Here is a 14,407-nt window from a genome sequence, read left to right on the forward strand (position 1 = left end):
TCAAATCGCTGATGAATGTAGGCTTTGGTCTTACTCAGTCACTAGGTTCACCTCCACTTGAGGATCTTGAACTTGGGCTTGAGAATCTTCCAGCTTCCAGGAGCCTCCCTAAGCTCCATGTTCTCTTCCCCGACTGAAGCATCTACATCGGCCATATTCACTAGACAATTGTCGTTGATATCTTTCAGGCTTTCTTCAAGCCTTCTTATTCTGGCCATAAAGTCAGCCCGACGCTAGTTATCTTTTGGTGTACCAATCATGGAATTTTTTCAATGGTACAATGTGGAGCCGTCCAAAAAGGAATAATGTACTTCGGCAGGTCATCAACCAAACAAATCACTTCTATGATATCTTGCATAATGTTGTCTTGATTCTTTTTTATAGATATTCCAGTCGGTAGACCATACTTATTTCTCCCAGTGAACCGGATCGCCCCTACTTCTTCGCCATAATAGTAAGCTTCATTTACATTCAACGTGCCCAATAAGGGTTTATTATCGGCCAAAACCAATTCAACTTTATCCTGATTCCAAAAAAATATGAATTGGTGTAGAGATGATGGAATAAATATAAATGAGTAGATCCAATCTCTGTCGAGTAGAGCATTATAGGTAAATGAGGTATTGACCATAAAAAATGGGGTCAATATAGTTTTAGTCCCAACGGTCAGGTCAACTGGCAGGATGCCATGAGGATTTGTAATGTTGCCTACAAAATTACTAATCGTGACCTTAGACGGGATCAAATCGGCCACTGTCTTCCCCAATTTTGGCATAATTCTTAGTGGTAGGAGATTAACAATAACCCCATTATCGACTAGAATCTTGGTGACTGGGCAACCATCAAGTTGGGCAGATATATACAATGGCTTAATATGCTGCATTATGTCATGAGTAGGTCTTTCTATGACTACGTACCCTTTTCGACGTGGTTCCTGATTCCACTGTAATTGTGTTCACATGTGGTATTTTGTCTAATCCAGGTTTCCTTTTAATTACTTCCTTCGATGGAATAGAAGCATGCAATATTACTACAGGAGGGCTAAATTCCTCCACATCGCCCCCCATCTTTCTTGGTTGGGCCGGTTTACCCTTAAAACTGGAAGACAAAGTGAATACCGTATTGCAATGGAATACGACGGGTGGCAATGTCCCGAACATAATCTCCACACTCAGACATTGCCCCATAGTACTTCTAAGCTCTCTTGAGTATTAGATTTTCGAATGTGCTCAGTGCTCTCGTCGGCCACAATGTCAGACGATGTGGTTGTTGGTGAGACCACTTGTAATGCTTCGGCGATCGCTACTAGTTCATTCACTAATCACTTATCTCCTGGGAAGCATTCATCACTGATATAATCAGATAGATTATCATAGTCGTCTTTTTCTTTTGGTCCCGTCGATTCACAAAGTTGGTCGAAAATATTGGCATCCTGTTCACACAACACACGAGGTAGAACCACTTCGATCGGGTTAGTGCCCATATATTCTTCAAGGGAAGGGATTTTTCAAAACGGTCGTGGTTGTACTATTCTTTTTTGGGGCACGTCTTCAACTTTTGTTGATTCCCTTCTCATGGCCGCTTTATGCCTTTACCCACGACATTTTCGAGTTTGAGTCAATGCTTCTGACACTATTGGGAATTTAGGATGCATGACTCGTTTCAAGACTCCCTTCTAAGTTGCTGGAGGTTTAATCATTTTTTGCTTTGACATTTCACTTTGAGAGTAACGACCAGAGGGTGAAGGTGCTCCCTGCGGCTGATGTTGATTGTTACCTTCAATTCGTGGAGCCATATATCAGGCTTGCAACCTTGGTTGAGGTGGGTCACTCCATCGTGGAATGTTCCTCTTGGCACATTAATCACATAATTGTGCGCCTTGACCGTTTTGCCGAATTGCATTTGGCGAAGTAGTGATCGGGCGAGAAGGTTGATGTCGCCCTTGCCTCAGTCACTGCAGTGTGCTTTCACCACTGGTTGGGCCAAGATCAACCCTTATTTGTGGTCAATTAGCCTTCCTCAAGTCTGTTGTTACCATATTGACTTCAAGGCTAGGCGGGAACATATCTGTATTGATTAACATCGCTTCCTCGCCCTTCTCAAGGAATTTCAGTAGCTTACGGTCGATATTGCCCTGGTCTATGTTCCTTAATATGACACATTTGTTAGTTGAATGAGAACAAGTTCCATGCTATTTATAGTATTATAATTTTTGCAATTCGTTAGCCAAAGGTATCTTATGATTTATAGGAAGCTTGATAAACTTTTCAACCAACAAAATTTCAAAAATCTATTCGGCTTGCGGGATATCAAAAGTGTAAACTTTTTTGGGCCTTTTGTGCGATTGATATGGTCGATTCCGCCTTGACCAATGCTGAACATATGAGTGGCTTTTTAGCTACCACTTCAGCAATTGTGACCTCGTAATTCGGGTCATGATAATATGTCCCAATTGATGAGATCTTTTGCCTAGTACCTTCTTGCAAGAGTTCTTCGTACCTGGAGACCTTCCTATTTAGGTCGTACAGGTCTATGAACTCTGTCCCAATGAAATTCTTACGAAGTTTGTACTTGAGCCCATCTTGTGCAAATCGCACAGATTCAACTTCAGTCCTAACAACCTTATATCAGCTTTTTACCATTTTAAACCGAGTAATATAGCTCTCACATATTTCTCTCAGTGGCTGTTGGAAATGGACGAGATCGGCGATAGTTATTTCCCTGTTCTTAGAGAAAAACTATGCATATAATTTTTCTTTTATTTTTTGTCAAGTATGAATTGAATTTGACAATAGATTAAAATACCACATGAAAGTTGTGGCTGTTAAGTGAATGAACGAATAATTGTAGTTGTTATAGTCATTGTTCGCTAACTCGCCACACTTCATAGTGAATCGACCAACGTGCTCGATGGTCGACTGGCCGGGATCACTCGAAAATAAGGAAAAATTTGGACGATAATTCCATGGTAACGGATGTTGTTAATTGATCCATTAGAATAAGGCTTATGGTAAACTGGAATAGTATTGTGGCTGAGTACTTGGCATGCAACCTCCTGGACCATTTGTATGATTTGGTCATGATCCATCCGCTGAGGTTCAACTACCAATGGTGGATTGGGATTAAATTAGTTTGGACCCTATTGGAACAACGGATTCTTAGAGAATTGTTGGGGGTTATATCCTCCCGCTACACCCTAATTTCAAATTTCATGAATGAAATTCCTAGTCTCCCGCTCTGTTCATCTAAACTCAGGAGGAGACAGAGCATTCCACGTCTCCTGAACTAGAATTGGTGGTGGATTCCTCTGAGGAGGAGGCACAGATGGTGGCTGAGTTGTATGGCCAATTTAACTTTCCTCAGCATTATATTGCACTGTTGTTGGAGTTCGTTTGGATATCACTGCCATCAATCGATGCATGGCCTCAGCCTAACTAGCCATGTACCTATTAGTATTCTTAGTTTGAATATTGAACTGCTCAACTTGGGCCCTTCCATATTCCTGAACATGCTAGATACTCATCTGTACATCACGGAGTATGACTGTTATCTCTTCCAGAGAAATGGTTCGACAGGTTGATGCCCCTTCTTGGTTCCCGGTGACGAGTGTCGGGCTATTGTCAAGATTTAATGCGGCCACTTGAATCGGCACATCCTCGGTTGGAGGCAGTGCGATTAGTGTAGAGGGTTTAACCCCAACAATTCGATTGCTTCTTCTATTTATAATTCTAATTGGTAAAGTTACGCCAATAAGTTAGAGACAGGGTCCCACCAGGCATGCCAAAAATTTGTTGCTGCTTTGCACGACTGGTGCACAATAAATATTTATGGCAACTAAATAGTTTGTTGTCCCACTGGGCGTGCTAAAAGCTTGTTGTTGCTCTGCACGACCGGTGCACAGTAAATATCTATGGCAACCAATTAGTTTGTTGTCCCAATGAGCGTGCTAAAAACTTGTTGCTGCTTTGCACGGCTGATGCATGGTAAATATTTATGGCAATCAAGTAGTTTGTTGTCCCACCGGGTGTGCCAAAAACTTGTTGCTGCTTTACACGACTGGTGCATAATACATATTTATGGCAATCAAGTAGTTTGTTGTTTCATTGGGCGTGAGAAAAACTTCTTGCTGCTGGTTTTTGACAGTTGGAATGCGGGTGTGCCAGAATTGAATTTGCGGCTCAATTCAAACTAAACAACTATGACCCCAATCGTTGAGATAGACAGATACGCAATATATAATCGAGATCGGATGCCTATTTAGCCACTCACTTAGTGTGTAAAATAGGATCAGACAATATTCAAATGGTAGGGTTCATCCTTTGATGATGGGTTACACCTTTACGTTTTGTAGGAAAGGATTTTTTTCGGTACAAATAAAAGAGAATAGAAAAGGATTCTTACAGTCGGTCGCGGAGAACAACTGCGAAACAACTTTCCGAGTAAAGAATTAAATTAAGCGCGTGAGCATAAATTCAAATTACAAGTAAGATTACCAACTACTTGATTAACATGCTAAGGATTGCACTATGAATGTTAAAAAGCAAGTGGAAAGTAAATGATTACACTAATAAATATAATTTACTTGACATAAAGTAGAAATGATTATACTAATTGAAAGTATAAGTAAAATATGAATTTGGTTTGGTTTGGTTTGGTTGGTGTGAGAATTCTTTTTCTAATGTATTTCTATTTTATTTTACAGCCTTTTGGCCTTTCGTAGACTTCCTTGTAACCAATCTTAATAACCACTTCATACCTTTTTGCTTACTGGACTGAATTCTACTCGGCGGCTTACACAATGTTGTAATCTTATTTTATGCATTACAATACAATCCTCTCTATATTAACACAAATCTTCGAATACATTAGGCGGATTCATTCATATCACACGTAAATTGCTCATACTGGTTCCCACAGGAAATGTTGACAGTTGGGGTGAACAAAGACAATGTTATTCTCTAGTTCGTGTATTTTCAACGGTTATTCCTGCTGCTAGTTTGACGGTTAACCGTGTCTTCTGTAATTTTTCAGAAATAAACCATCCCTGTTAGGGTCCTGCACATGGGTGGACCTGATTTGCAAACGACGCTGCCACGTGTATCTTAGAAATGGACATACCTTATCCACTTCTGCGGGCTCCACTGTATCGTCTCCCCATCCAAATGAAGATGCTGTGGTGGGGCCCATTAGCCTCAACAAAAGGAGAGGTGCACTCCTCCCCGCCGCTCACCCATTACATATTCATACCATTTGAATCCACCAAACATCCAAATTCCCACTCAAATTCCAGAAGAAAAGAAGAAAAAAAAAAAACCAGAATAAAAGAAAGAAAGGAAAATGAGTTGGGCGCTCTTCTCATCTCCTTTTCCTCCCAACCTCCTTCGTCCACCGCTCACCTATTCTAAAAACAACGATGTTCTGATGATGGCATTGACACCCAAAAGAAAAATTCCGAGAAGACAACTCCTAATAGTCTCTGCTACTTCTTCCTCTTCCGACGAGAAGAAAGGCAGTCAAGGAGATGACGACAACCCTTCTTTCAATCCCTTTGGTTTTGTCACTGATAACCCTTCCAGCCGTAGTGCAATTCAGCTCCCTGAATCCCCTGCTGAGGATGGAAACGTCGGCCAAATGCTCTACGTATGTAACCAACTATTCAAGCCATGAGTTACTATAATCCACAATGAATTCTTCGTATTTTGCCATGATCATGGCTGGCGGTTGGATGATCACAACCCTTTAAATAAGGGCCTGCAAAATGGATGGTAGGATTAGTGCTGCAACTTGGATCTGTGTCAAACCGATCCCGACTGACCTGAACCGAGTTTGAGTTGGATTTTCAAGGTCCTCCGGTCGGTTCAGTCTAAAAAACACCAAACCAATTTCAGTTTGGGTTGGGAATAATCACATGTATTTGGGTCGGGTTGGTTGGGACCAACACACCCAAGTTGCAACCCTAAGTAAGACCATCTTCTTTTTTTTTTTTCTCTGTCCATTTTGCACACCCTTTAATAGTATGGCCATGATTATCTGTTCATGGTATGTTCTCAGACATGTGGAATCTACCATCATTCCTCTATCTATTTTTGCGTTTCAATTGCGGAATGTTTTGATACTCTGGCAGAGTGTGATGTTTAATACATTGCATGGGCAATTTAAAATTTAAAATTAGATGTATGCAAATGGAAGTAGATTGTCCAAATAGCAGGTATCTGCACTTTAAATGCCCTTGGTGGATGTCTAGTGGATGGTTAAAATGAAAAATAGTGTTCAACAAACAAATGTCCATTCAAATTAGATGTTAGGATTGTCTAATTAATCTGGTGTCAGGGTCATGGAATATCTACAGTGGATCACATAATTTGGTGGTTTAATTTGAGTTATGTTTATGCCATGTGTACTAACTATTTTATGCATATGAACCATCACACCATCCCTCAAGGCATGCAAACACATCTAATGATCTGGTCATCTGCACCCAATTGTAGTTCACGCCACATGCACCTGACATTTGGTCTGTCTGATTATTGATCTTGACTGTCCAATTGGTGCATATCATTATTTATGGGCCACTGTGCTAACATTGTACTGATAAGATTATCCTAACCATCTGATCAAGGGCCTGAAAATGGACTATCCAGCTCAGCTATAACAGAAAAGCTCTACTAATTTATCTAGAAGGTCCATTGGTCACAGCTTGGATTGCCCATGGTACTCCTGTGTCAATTTGATGGCTGCTAATCATCCATTTGACATCCAGTGAAATGTGCAGTTAAAAAAAAAGAAGAAGGTCAAATTCAAACATGGTTTTGGAATGGTGGTCCACAATGAGTGGAATGGCCAGATGAAAGGTTGAAATTTATGTTTTGGACTGTCCAAATATTCCACTATGCATCTGCAGGTTTGTACAGGATTCTTCCTCATGTATGTAACAATCTGATACATTTCATGCATACTATATTACAATAAACATGAGTTGTTTTAGGCATGTAGACAGTCCAATCATTGATCTGGATCATATGGTCAACACACTCTCCATCGACCATATATCCTAAATCACATGATTGGACAATCCTAACCATCTGACTAATGTCCTGCAAGATGGACAGTCCAGACTAGTTGCAACTTGCAACTCAGAACAGGTCCCATTCCCATCATTGATCTGTGGACTGTAAATGTGGGGGCTTAACCTTTGATTTTTTCTCAACAGTCCTTGGATTAGTCGACCTACACATTTGATTGGCGTTTTGCAAAGTGGAGGCTACAACTTACAATAAAGAGGCCTATAGTTAGATGATTATGATTGTCAGGGATTTAGTTATTGAAGCCAATAAAGATCGGGTTGGACTAGTTGAAAGGTCAAGATTGAGGATTGGAACCAAACATATCATATTCACTACAATACCATGTACATGAGATTCCCCTGATATATATTAGCTTTTCTTCTTTGTTCATTTATGGTTTGCTTCAATGTGAAAATTAACCATGAAAGCATAAAATGCGGAATTGCTGCTGAATTGATTCACCAATGATTTGGATGTTTCCTTTTGTTCGACTGCATAGTTCATTGTTTCTCTTAGACAAACTTTCACTAACTTTTATAATACATTGCTGTGTTTTGTTATGCAGAGAATAGAAGACAAAGGGAAGGAGAATGGTTCTTATGTCAAATCTGGGAAATTTAGATGGTTTGTTAGAGAAACAGGTACCTTTTCCCTTATACTTGCCTTACAAAGATACATGTAATAATACTAGATGAGTGATATAGAAAGAGAAAACAACAAAAAGGGAAGGTGGAGATTGGGCATTGGGCAATGATGTCTACTGAGTTCCATCATTCTCAATTTTGAGTCCTAGTTAAAAATAATTGATATCTCAAGCTATTTTATTTGTTAAGTGACGTATGCAACACATTGGATGGTCAACCACTTATGTATGTTTTCTGATCAACCTATCTCCATCACTCAAAGAACTTAATGTTGAAGATATAAACTCAGCTCACTTTTTTCTCCTTATCCACACACTCACACCCACACACCCACACACACTACATGGGTCACTCAAACCCACGACCTCAGTGTTGAAACGCAGCTCACTCACTACCCATTGAATTAGTTGTTAGGATCGACTCAATCTGTGTATCTCAATTACGCATAGGAGTCTCGTAAAGTCCTTCATTAACTTTCTAAATAAATCTATTGATTTCTTATTTCCTCGTTTGTGACTCTTAAACATGTGCTAACCAAAGACCACAAATATTTTCTAGTTTTACAAAGCTTGTGGAAGTTTGAAGTAGTCAATGGTGTTTGAGATCAAGAATAAATCATCATCATCATAATTCATAATTTCGTGCTATCTATCTGGGGTTGGTTTTGTGGATTCTATTTTTCCAGTCACATCAGGTTATATGACATTACAATTAAATATTTATGTTATGCCCTGTTTGGTTGGCACTTAAAAATGATTTCATCTTATTTTATTTAATAATTATGTATTAGAGATCATAGTTTATACAAATTATGGGCTATCAAGGTCCCAAAAACTCTATCATGTAATTACTTTTAAGTTTTAATTAAAATAAGATGAAGTCATTTTTAAGTGCCAACCAAACAGGGGCTTGAACATATGTAATATAAAACTAATATGCAAATTCATAATAATAATATTTCAATAATAGTAGTTTATTTTGCATGCCACTCAGGATTTATGTCAGTGAATAATGTTATTGCGTTAAAATATAAAAACTTTGATTCAAGTATGACATCTTATATAATGCAAAAATTTGAATGACATTACTAGAAAATTAGGAGAGAATCACAACTACATAACAGGGTCTGAATTTCGGTCAAAATCCAAAGATGAATGATGATCAAAGATTGAGAAAATGGAAGAGAAATTGAGGTGAAATAAAAATAGGGATGGCTTGAAACACTTGAAGTCTCTTGTGGCTTCTAGAGCTTAAATAAAACAATGGATATTGAAAAATTACAAGTATGAGTTTCTCTCCATCTTGCCATTCACCTTTGTCGGATTGCATTAGCTTAATTGAAAAACACTTTAAGTTTGTTTTGCTGTGACCATGGCTTAGTGGGCAATGGACCTCTGGAGATTTGAGAAAGAAATGTTGTGTTTGATCTAGGAGGCTAGTGGATGCCTTTGTAGGGTCCTATGGGCCAACATCCAGTCACCTGGCTGCATTGATTGACACTACTCTTTAATTCATGTTTGAATAGAGAAGCAATCAACATCAAATGTCGCAACCCATGATTAGGCCATGTGGGGGTGCCTTATCTATGGTTCATAGTATCCAATCTAAGAGGATGCCAACAAGCACCACGTGACCACATAACATTCAACTGTTAGGACCCTAACTCGAGGACAATTCTCTCTAAGAAGGGGAGTCTATGTGGGAACGTGGCCGTGGCCTTGGCCTACTTAGATGGATCAGATTGGGGTATTTTTAAAGTTAGTTTTGGGTTATTGGGGTTAGTTGTGGTTAGCAACTAACCACAACCCATGGCCAGGCCCCATGAAGCACATGTGGGATAAGGTCAAGGGGGGTATTTTTATTTTTATTTTTTTGGTTAATTTTGGAGTTTGGAGGGTATCTTTATAATTTCCTTCTTGTATTGTTCTAGTTGCTAGTAAGGGAATTATAGAATTTGTTAAAGTTAGTTTTGGGTTATTGGGGTTAGTTGTGGTTAGCAAATAATCACCACGATTAAGTAGTGCTAGTCTTGATTAGTTTGGAGTTTGTTGGAAATTAGTTATGTTAATATTTTTCTTTTTCTTTTTGGATTCAATGTCCTCATTGTGAGGTTCCTCTGTTTATATAGAAACTCTAGGCTAATTACAAGGCTAAATTGCAGCCATTAACATCAATCTAGGCTAACAAACAAGGAAACAATAACTATACAAGATCTATACAATCAATAACTATACAAGATATATGCAGTGTTCGAGTTGTCGGTATTGCTACAAGCTTCGCTGGCCGGAGATAAAGATATAATATCGTTATCACTGATAATATCGCCGATAACCGGAAATGCAGGGAAAAAGGGGGAAATATGGGGAAAATAGTGAAATTTTTTAGTGAAACTTCAGGACATGCCTAAATACACATATTTACATATTCAGGAATGAAAATTTTGCAAAAAGAATGCATTAAATTAGAAGTTTCCATTTAATGGGGGCCAAAAAGTATGCGTTGTCGTAAGAAATCACTCAAATAGTAACCAAAATTAGTTTATATAATACAAATGCAAGCTTACAACAATTAAGAAATGCAAAAGTAAGTAAATTGACAAAAATACACATTTCTGGCCATGTTTCATCCCCACATAGAGTGACGAGGTAGCTCGTAATCATTGTCCGGATCCTGTGAATGTATTTGGCAATATTGTTTCCATGTCATCCTCTGCTCGTACCAATTAAGGAACTCTTTCCTCTTCAAACTGTACGAGTACGCCTAGACATGGGAATTGCGTGACATACATCGATGAAATTTTGCATGGAGAACAATCAAGTCCAACCCGATTCCATTGAGTTTATTTGGTAATCATACGGTATAGAATATCCCTATCGAAAGGGTCAATAACTTAAGAACTATCTTCCTACTGTACCCATGGGTAGAAGAGCGTGACTGAAGAGCTGTCATGGCCATACCCATGATATCCCCATGAGCATAAGGTGGGACAGAGGTGAAGCTCCCCTGATCTGAACTTATGTCCATAAATGACAATCCCGTGTGAGAGCATACGACGTGGTCTTGGGACTCTCGAACATATTGGTTATTTGCTGGATGGAGAGATCCATGATCCTCGTTGTGAGTGGCATGGTCAAAGCATTCCTCTGAACTCACCAACGGATTCTTGGCTAGCCGTTGTACCCCACCATCACCCCCACCCCACCGACATTTACTAGGGTACCTCCGTCCCCTCCTCATCACCGTCTCTGTTCCGTCATCGTCCCGGCCGTCTAGTGGGGTTGGCTCATCATCATCATTCACTACGACTTGATGATGAGGAGGGGGTCGTGAAGATGCTTCCTCACTCTCATTGGAACGTGCCGAACGCTTCACCAAAGGATCAAAGGAGTCCGTATTCGCCGTCTGTTCATCAACTACCTGATCGACATCGATACCCAGAGCTGCTGCTCCCTCGGCTACCTGTGGAGTAGGGCCTCCATCTGCATCATCTAAAACTGCCTCTCTCTTACCTTCCTATTGTAGTTGCAGTAAACAAGCTTTTGTAGCGGCAGTAAACAAGCTTTTGTAGCTTCTTATATGCCAGCCTGTTCCTCTTACTGGTGTGTATGAGTGACCATGTGCTTCATTTCCTCTCACACGGTGAGGAGGATACAGTCTGTGCGAGAACAATGCGGGCGTGTTGACTCCGTACATCGCCTACCACTCACCTATATATCCATGAGGAGCTTGTTTTAGTTTGAAGTTTAAACAAAAAATGCAATTACCTAATTATATTACCATACTCACACGGCATCATTGTTTCAATCGATGCTTTTGCTAGTGCGGATGAGAACTTACCCCTCGCATCCTTAAACCGCAACAACTGTAAACACGGATTCACAGATCATTATTTTTAATCACCCATATTTCTAGAGGCTGTAAGGAAGAAATTTTATTGCATCACCTGGTTACCGAAATCTGCTTGCGCTGTTGATTCTGGGAACAATTGTTCAAACACCTCGTGGACGGCCATCGTCAAATTTTGATTCTCATGGAGTCGACGTTTATAATGAAATTTGGGATTCAGGTAGTATGCTGAAACTCAAAATTTTAGTTACTCAGTTGTATTAACATGCAAACAGAAGTGATGCTTAAAGTACTCAGTTGTCAACAAACTTACCAGCTTGGTGGAGTGGATGCTTGAGAGTCCCAGTCCATCGATGATCGATGATATTGATCACCCACTGATACGAAGTGGGGATTGCAGTCATTATCCCCTGTCTCATAATTCTCATAAGCTCATACATTGACCCCATCGAAGGCTACATCTCATTATAAACGGCTCATAGGACCTTGTTCAACGGATGTAGGAAGGAAACGACGTTGTGAACTTTATCCCAGAAGGTATCGGAACACTATATTCGAATAGGTCTTTGCACCCTCAGTCTTCTTTTGATTCCACTCCAAGTATCTCTCGGATCTGAACAAATTTCTGAGACCCACGCGATGCCTGTATAAGCTGTCGAGTGCAATGAGGTTCGTGGCGAATCGTGTCTCGCATGGTCTAATGATGTCCCCTCCACAACACTCACGCATTACAGCTAACAACCATGAGTGATTGTATATAAAGTCTGGAAAGAGTCTGCAGATTGCATACTGAGTTAACTTTATGGGGCCTACTATGATTTATACATACAATTTGATGGGTCCATGTAAATGGTGGAAGTTATCTCCCAACTTATTCCTCTCGTGTAGCCCATTTAATTAACTGATCATCCTGATTTTTGGGAATTTGGAGTAAAAATCACAGTTTCATAGGATGGACGGGTTGGATTTTACTTTATGAATGCATGTGCATGAAAGCCACATGGAGCAACGGGTAAAGGATTAGGTGCGGCCCCAGCCTCATCCACGATAGTGCGGTCCCAGCCCCCACCATGATGTATATGTTTCATCCATTTTTACATACCATTATAGGGCTTTATACCAAAAATGATAGGAATATAAATCTCAGGTGGACCACACCACAGGAAAATAATAGTGATTGGATATCCACCATTCATCATGGTGGGGCCCACAGAGCACTAGCCATCGGCCATTGGTTGCAGGGGCGTAGACAATTTTAGGTCATGAGCCTAAAAACGAAGTATATCCAAACCTCAATTGGACCACACCTTAGTCAACAGTATAAATTGAAATCTACCGTTGAAAATTTCTTGGAGGCTACAGAAGTTTTGGATCAAGCTGATCTTTGTGTTTTCCATTCATCCATGTCTGTGTGATCTTATGAACAGGTTGGATGAGAAATAAACATCACTGGGGGCCCTAGAAAGGTTTTAACGGTGGAAATCATTATTCCAACTGTTTCCAATGGTATGGTCCACTCGATCTTTGGGTATGCTTAAATTTTTGTCTCAACGCCTAAAATAAGATGAAAAAACGGATGGACCGCAAGGATCGACCAGATATATTCTAAGTGGGCCCAGAAGAATGTGCTCGGTACGTAGCGTACGGAACCACGTACGCAATCCCATTTACGCCCGCCCGATCCCCATTTACGCCCGCCCGATCCCCAAATTCCAAAAACCCATTAAAAATTTCAAATTTTCATCTCCATCCCACCGATTTCTCCAAAATTTCAACCGAAAATTCCTCTCCCTCATCCCAAATAAGAGAAAAAAACCCTCAAGATCTCGCCCCGCAAGCGGATTCGAGAAGTTAGAGGATTTTTTGACGGAAAAAAGAAAATTTTTGGGGTTGAATCTTACCGGATATTGCCGATCTGCACTCAAGGCTTTGAATTCGCGTCTTCCTCTAGATCCAGGCGAAAAGTAGGTAATTTTTCGATTTTTTTTACATTTTTTTTGCCGACAACTTCCCGTTTTATCGACAAAGGGGGTTGTTGGCTATAGTTCTCACCCGTGGTTGGTGGGAACAGTGAAATATCAACGATATTTTGGAAAATACCGATAATCAGGCGAGATTATCGGTGATTTTTGAGAGCGAATCGAAAAAACGGGGTTTTGGTGTCGCATAGCCAGTGACATCGATATTATCGGCGATATTTTGATAATATCGCCGATATTTATACACTGATCGGGACAACATATATTTAGCCATAATTAGGTCATCTAATTATGGCATGATTGTGTCAATCGGGACAACATATTTAGCCATAATTAGGTGTCGCCGACTATGCGACACCGAAACCCCGTTTTTCGATTCGCTCCCAAAAATCGCCGATAATCTCGCCTGATTATCGGTATTTTCCAAAATATCGTCGATATTTCACTGTTCCCACTAACCATGGGTGGGAATTGTAGCCAACAACCCTCTTTGTCGATAAAAGGGGAAGTTGTCAGTGAAAAAATGTAAAAAAAATCGAAAAATTACTTGTTTTTTCGCTCGGATCTGGAGGAAGACTCAAATTCAAAGCCTTGAGTGCAGATCGGCAATATCCGGTAAGATTCAACCCAAAAAATTTTCTTTTTTCCGTCGAAAAATCCTCCAACTTCTCGAATCCGCTTGCGGGGCGAGATCTTGAGGGTTTTTTTTCTTATTTGGGATGAGGGAGAGGGATTTTCGGTTGAAATTTTGGAGAAATTGGTGGGATGGAGATGGAAATTTGAAATTTTTGAAGGATTTTTTGAATTTGGGGATCGGGCGGGCGTAAATGGGATTGCGTACGTGGTTTCGTATGCTGTTAACGTACCGAGCACA

At 40.1% G+C, this 14,407-nt stretch overlaps 1 protein-coding gene across 9 annotated transcripts in view; it reads left to right on the forward strand.

Moving 5' to 3' along the window:
* Positions 1 to 5,216: 5,216 nt before the first annotated feature.
* The window catches only part of LOC131258353 (uncharacterized), a 76,880-nt gene continuing 67,689 nt past the window's right edge, over positions 5,217 to 14,407 (forward strand). For 5 of the 9 annotated variants that reach the window (XR_009178072.1, XR_009178073.1, XM_058259617.1 and 2 more), the window contains exons 1-2: positions 5,217 to 5,640; positions 7,630 to 7,705. Coding sequence is in view for 5 of the 9 variants with exons in the window: in XM_058259617.1 (XP_058115600.1) it covers positions 5,338 to 5,640; positions 7,630 to 7,705 (379 nt within the window). In the remaining 4 variants the exon portion in view is untranslated. The remainder of the gene's footprint in view (positions 5,641 to 7,629; positions 7,706 to 14,407) is intronic. The other 4 variants (XR_009178070.1, XR_009178071.1, XM_058259616.1 and 1 more) reach the window with 2 other exon arrangements.

The sequence above is a fragment of the Magnolia sinica genome, chromosome 10 (assembly GCF_029962835.1).
Source record: "Magnolia sinica isolate HGM2019 chromosome 10, MsV1, whole genome shotgun sequence".
NCBI lineage: Eukaryota > Viridiplantae > Streptophyta > Magnoliopsida > Magnoliales > Magnoliaceae > Magnolia > Magnolia sinica.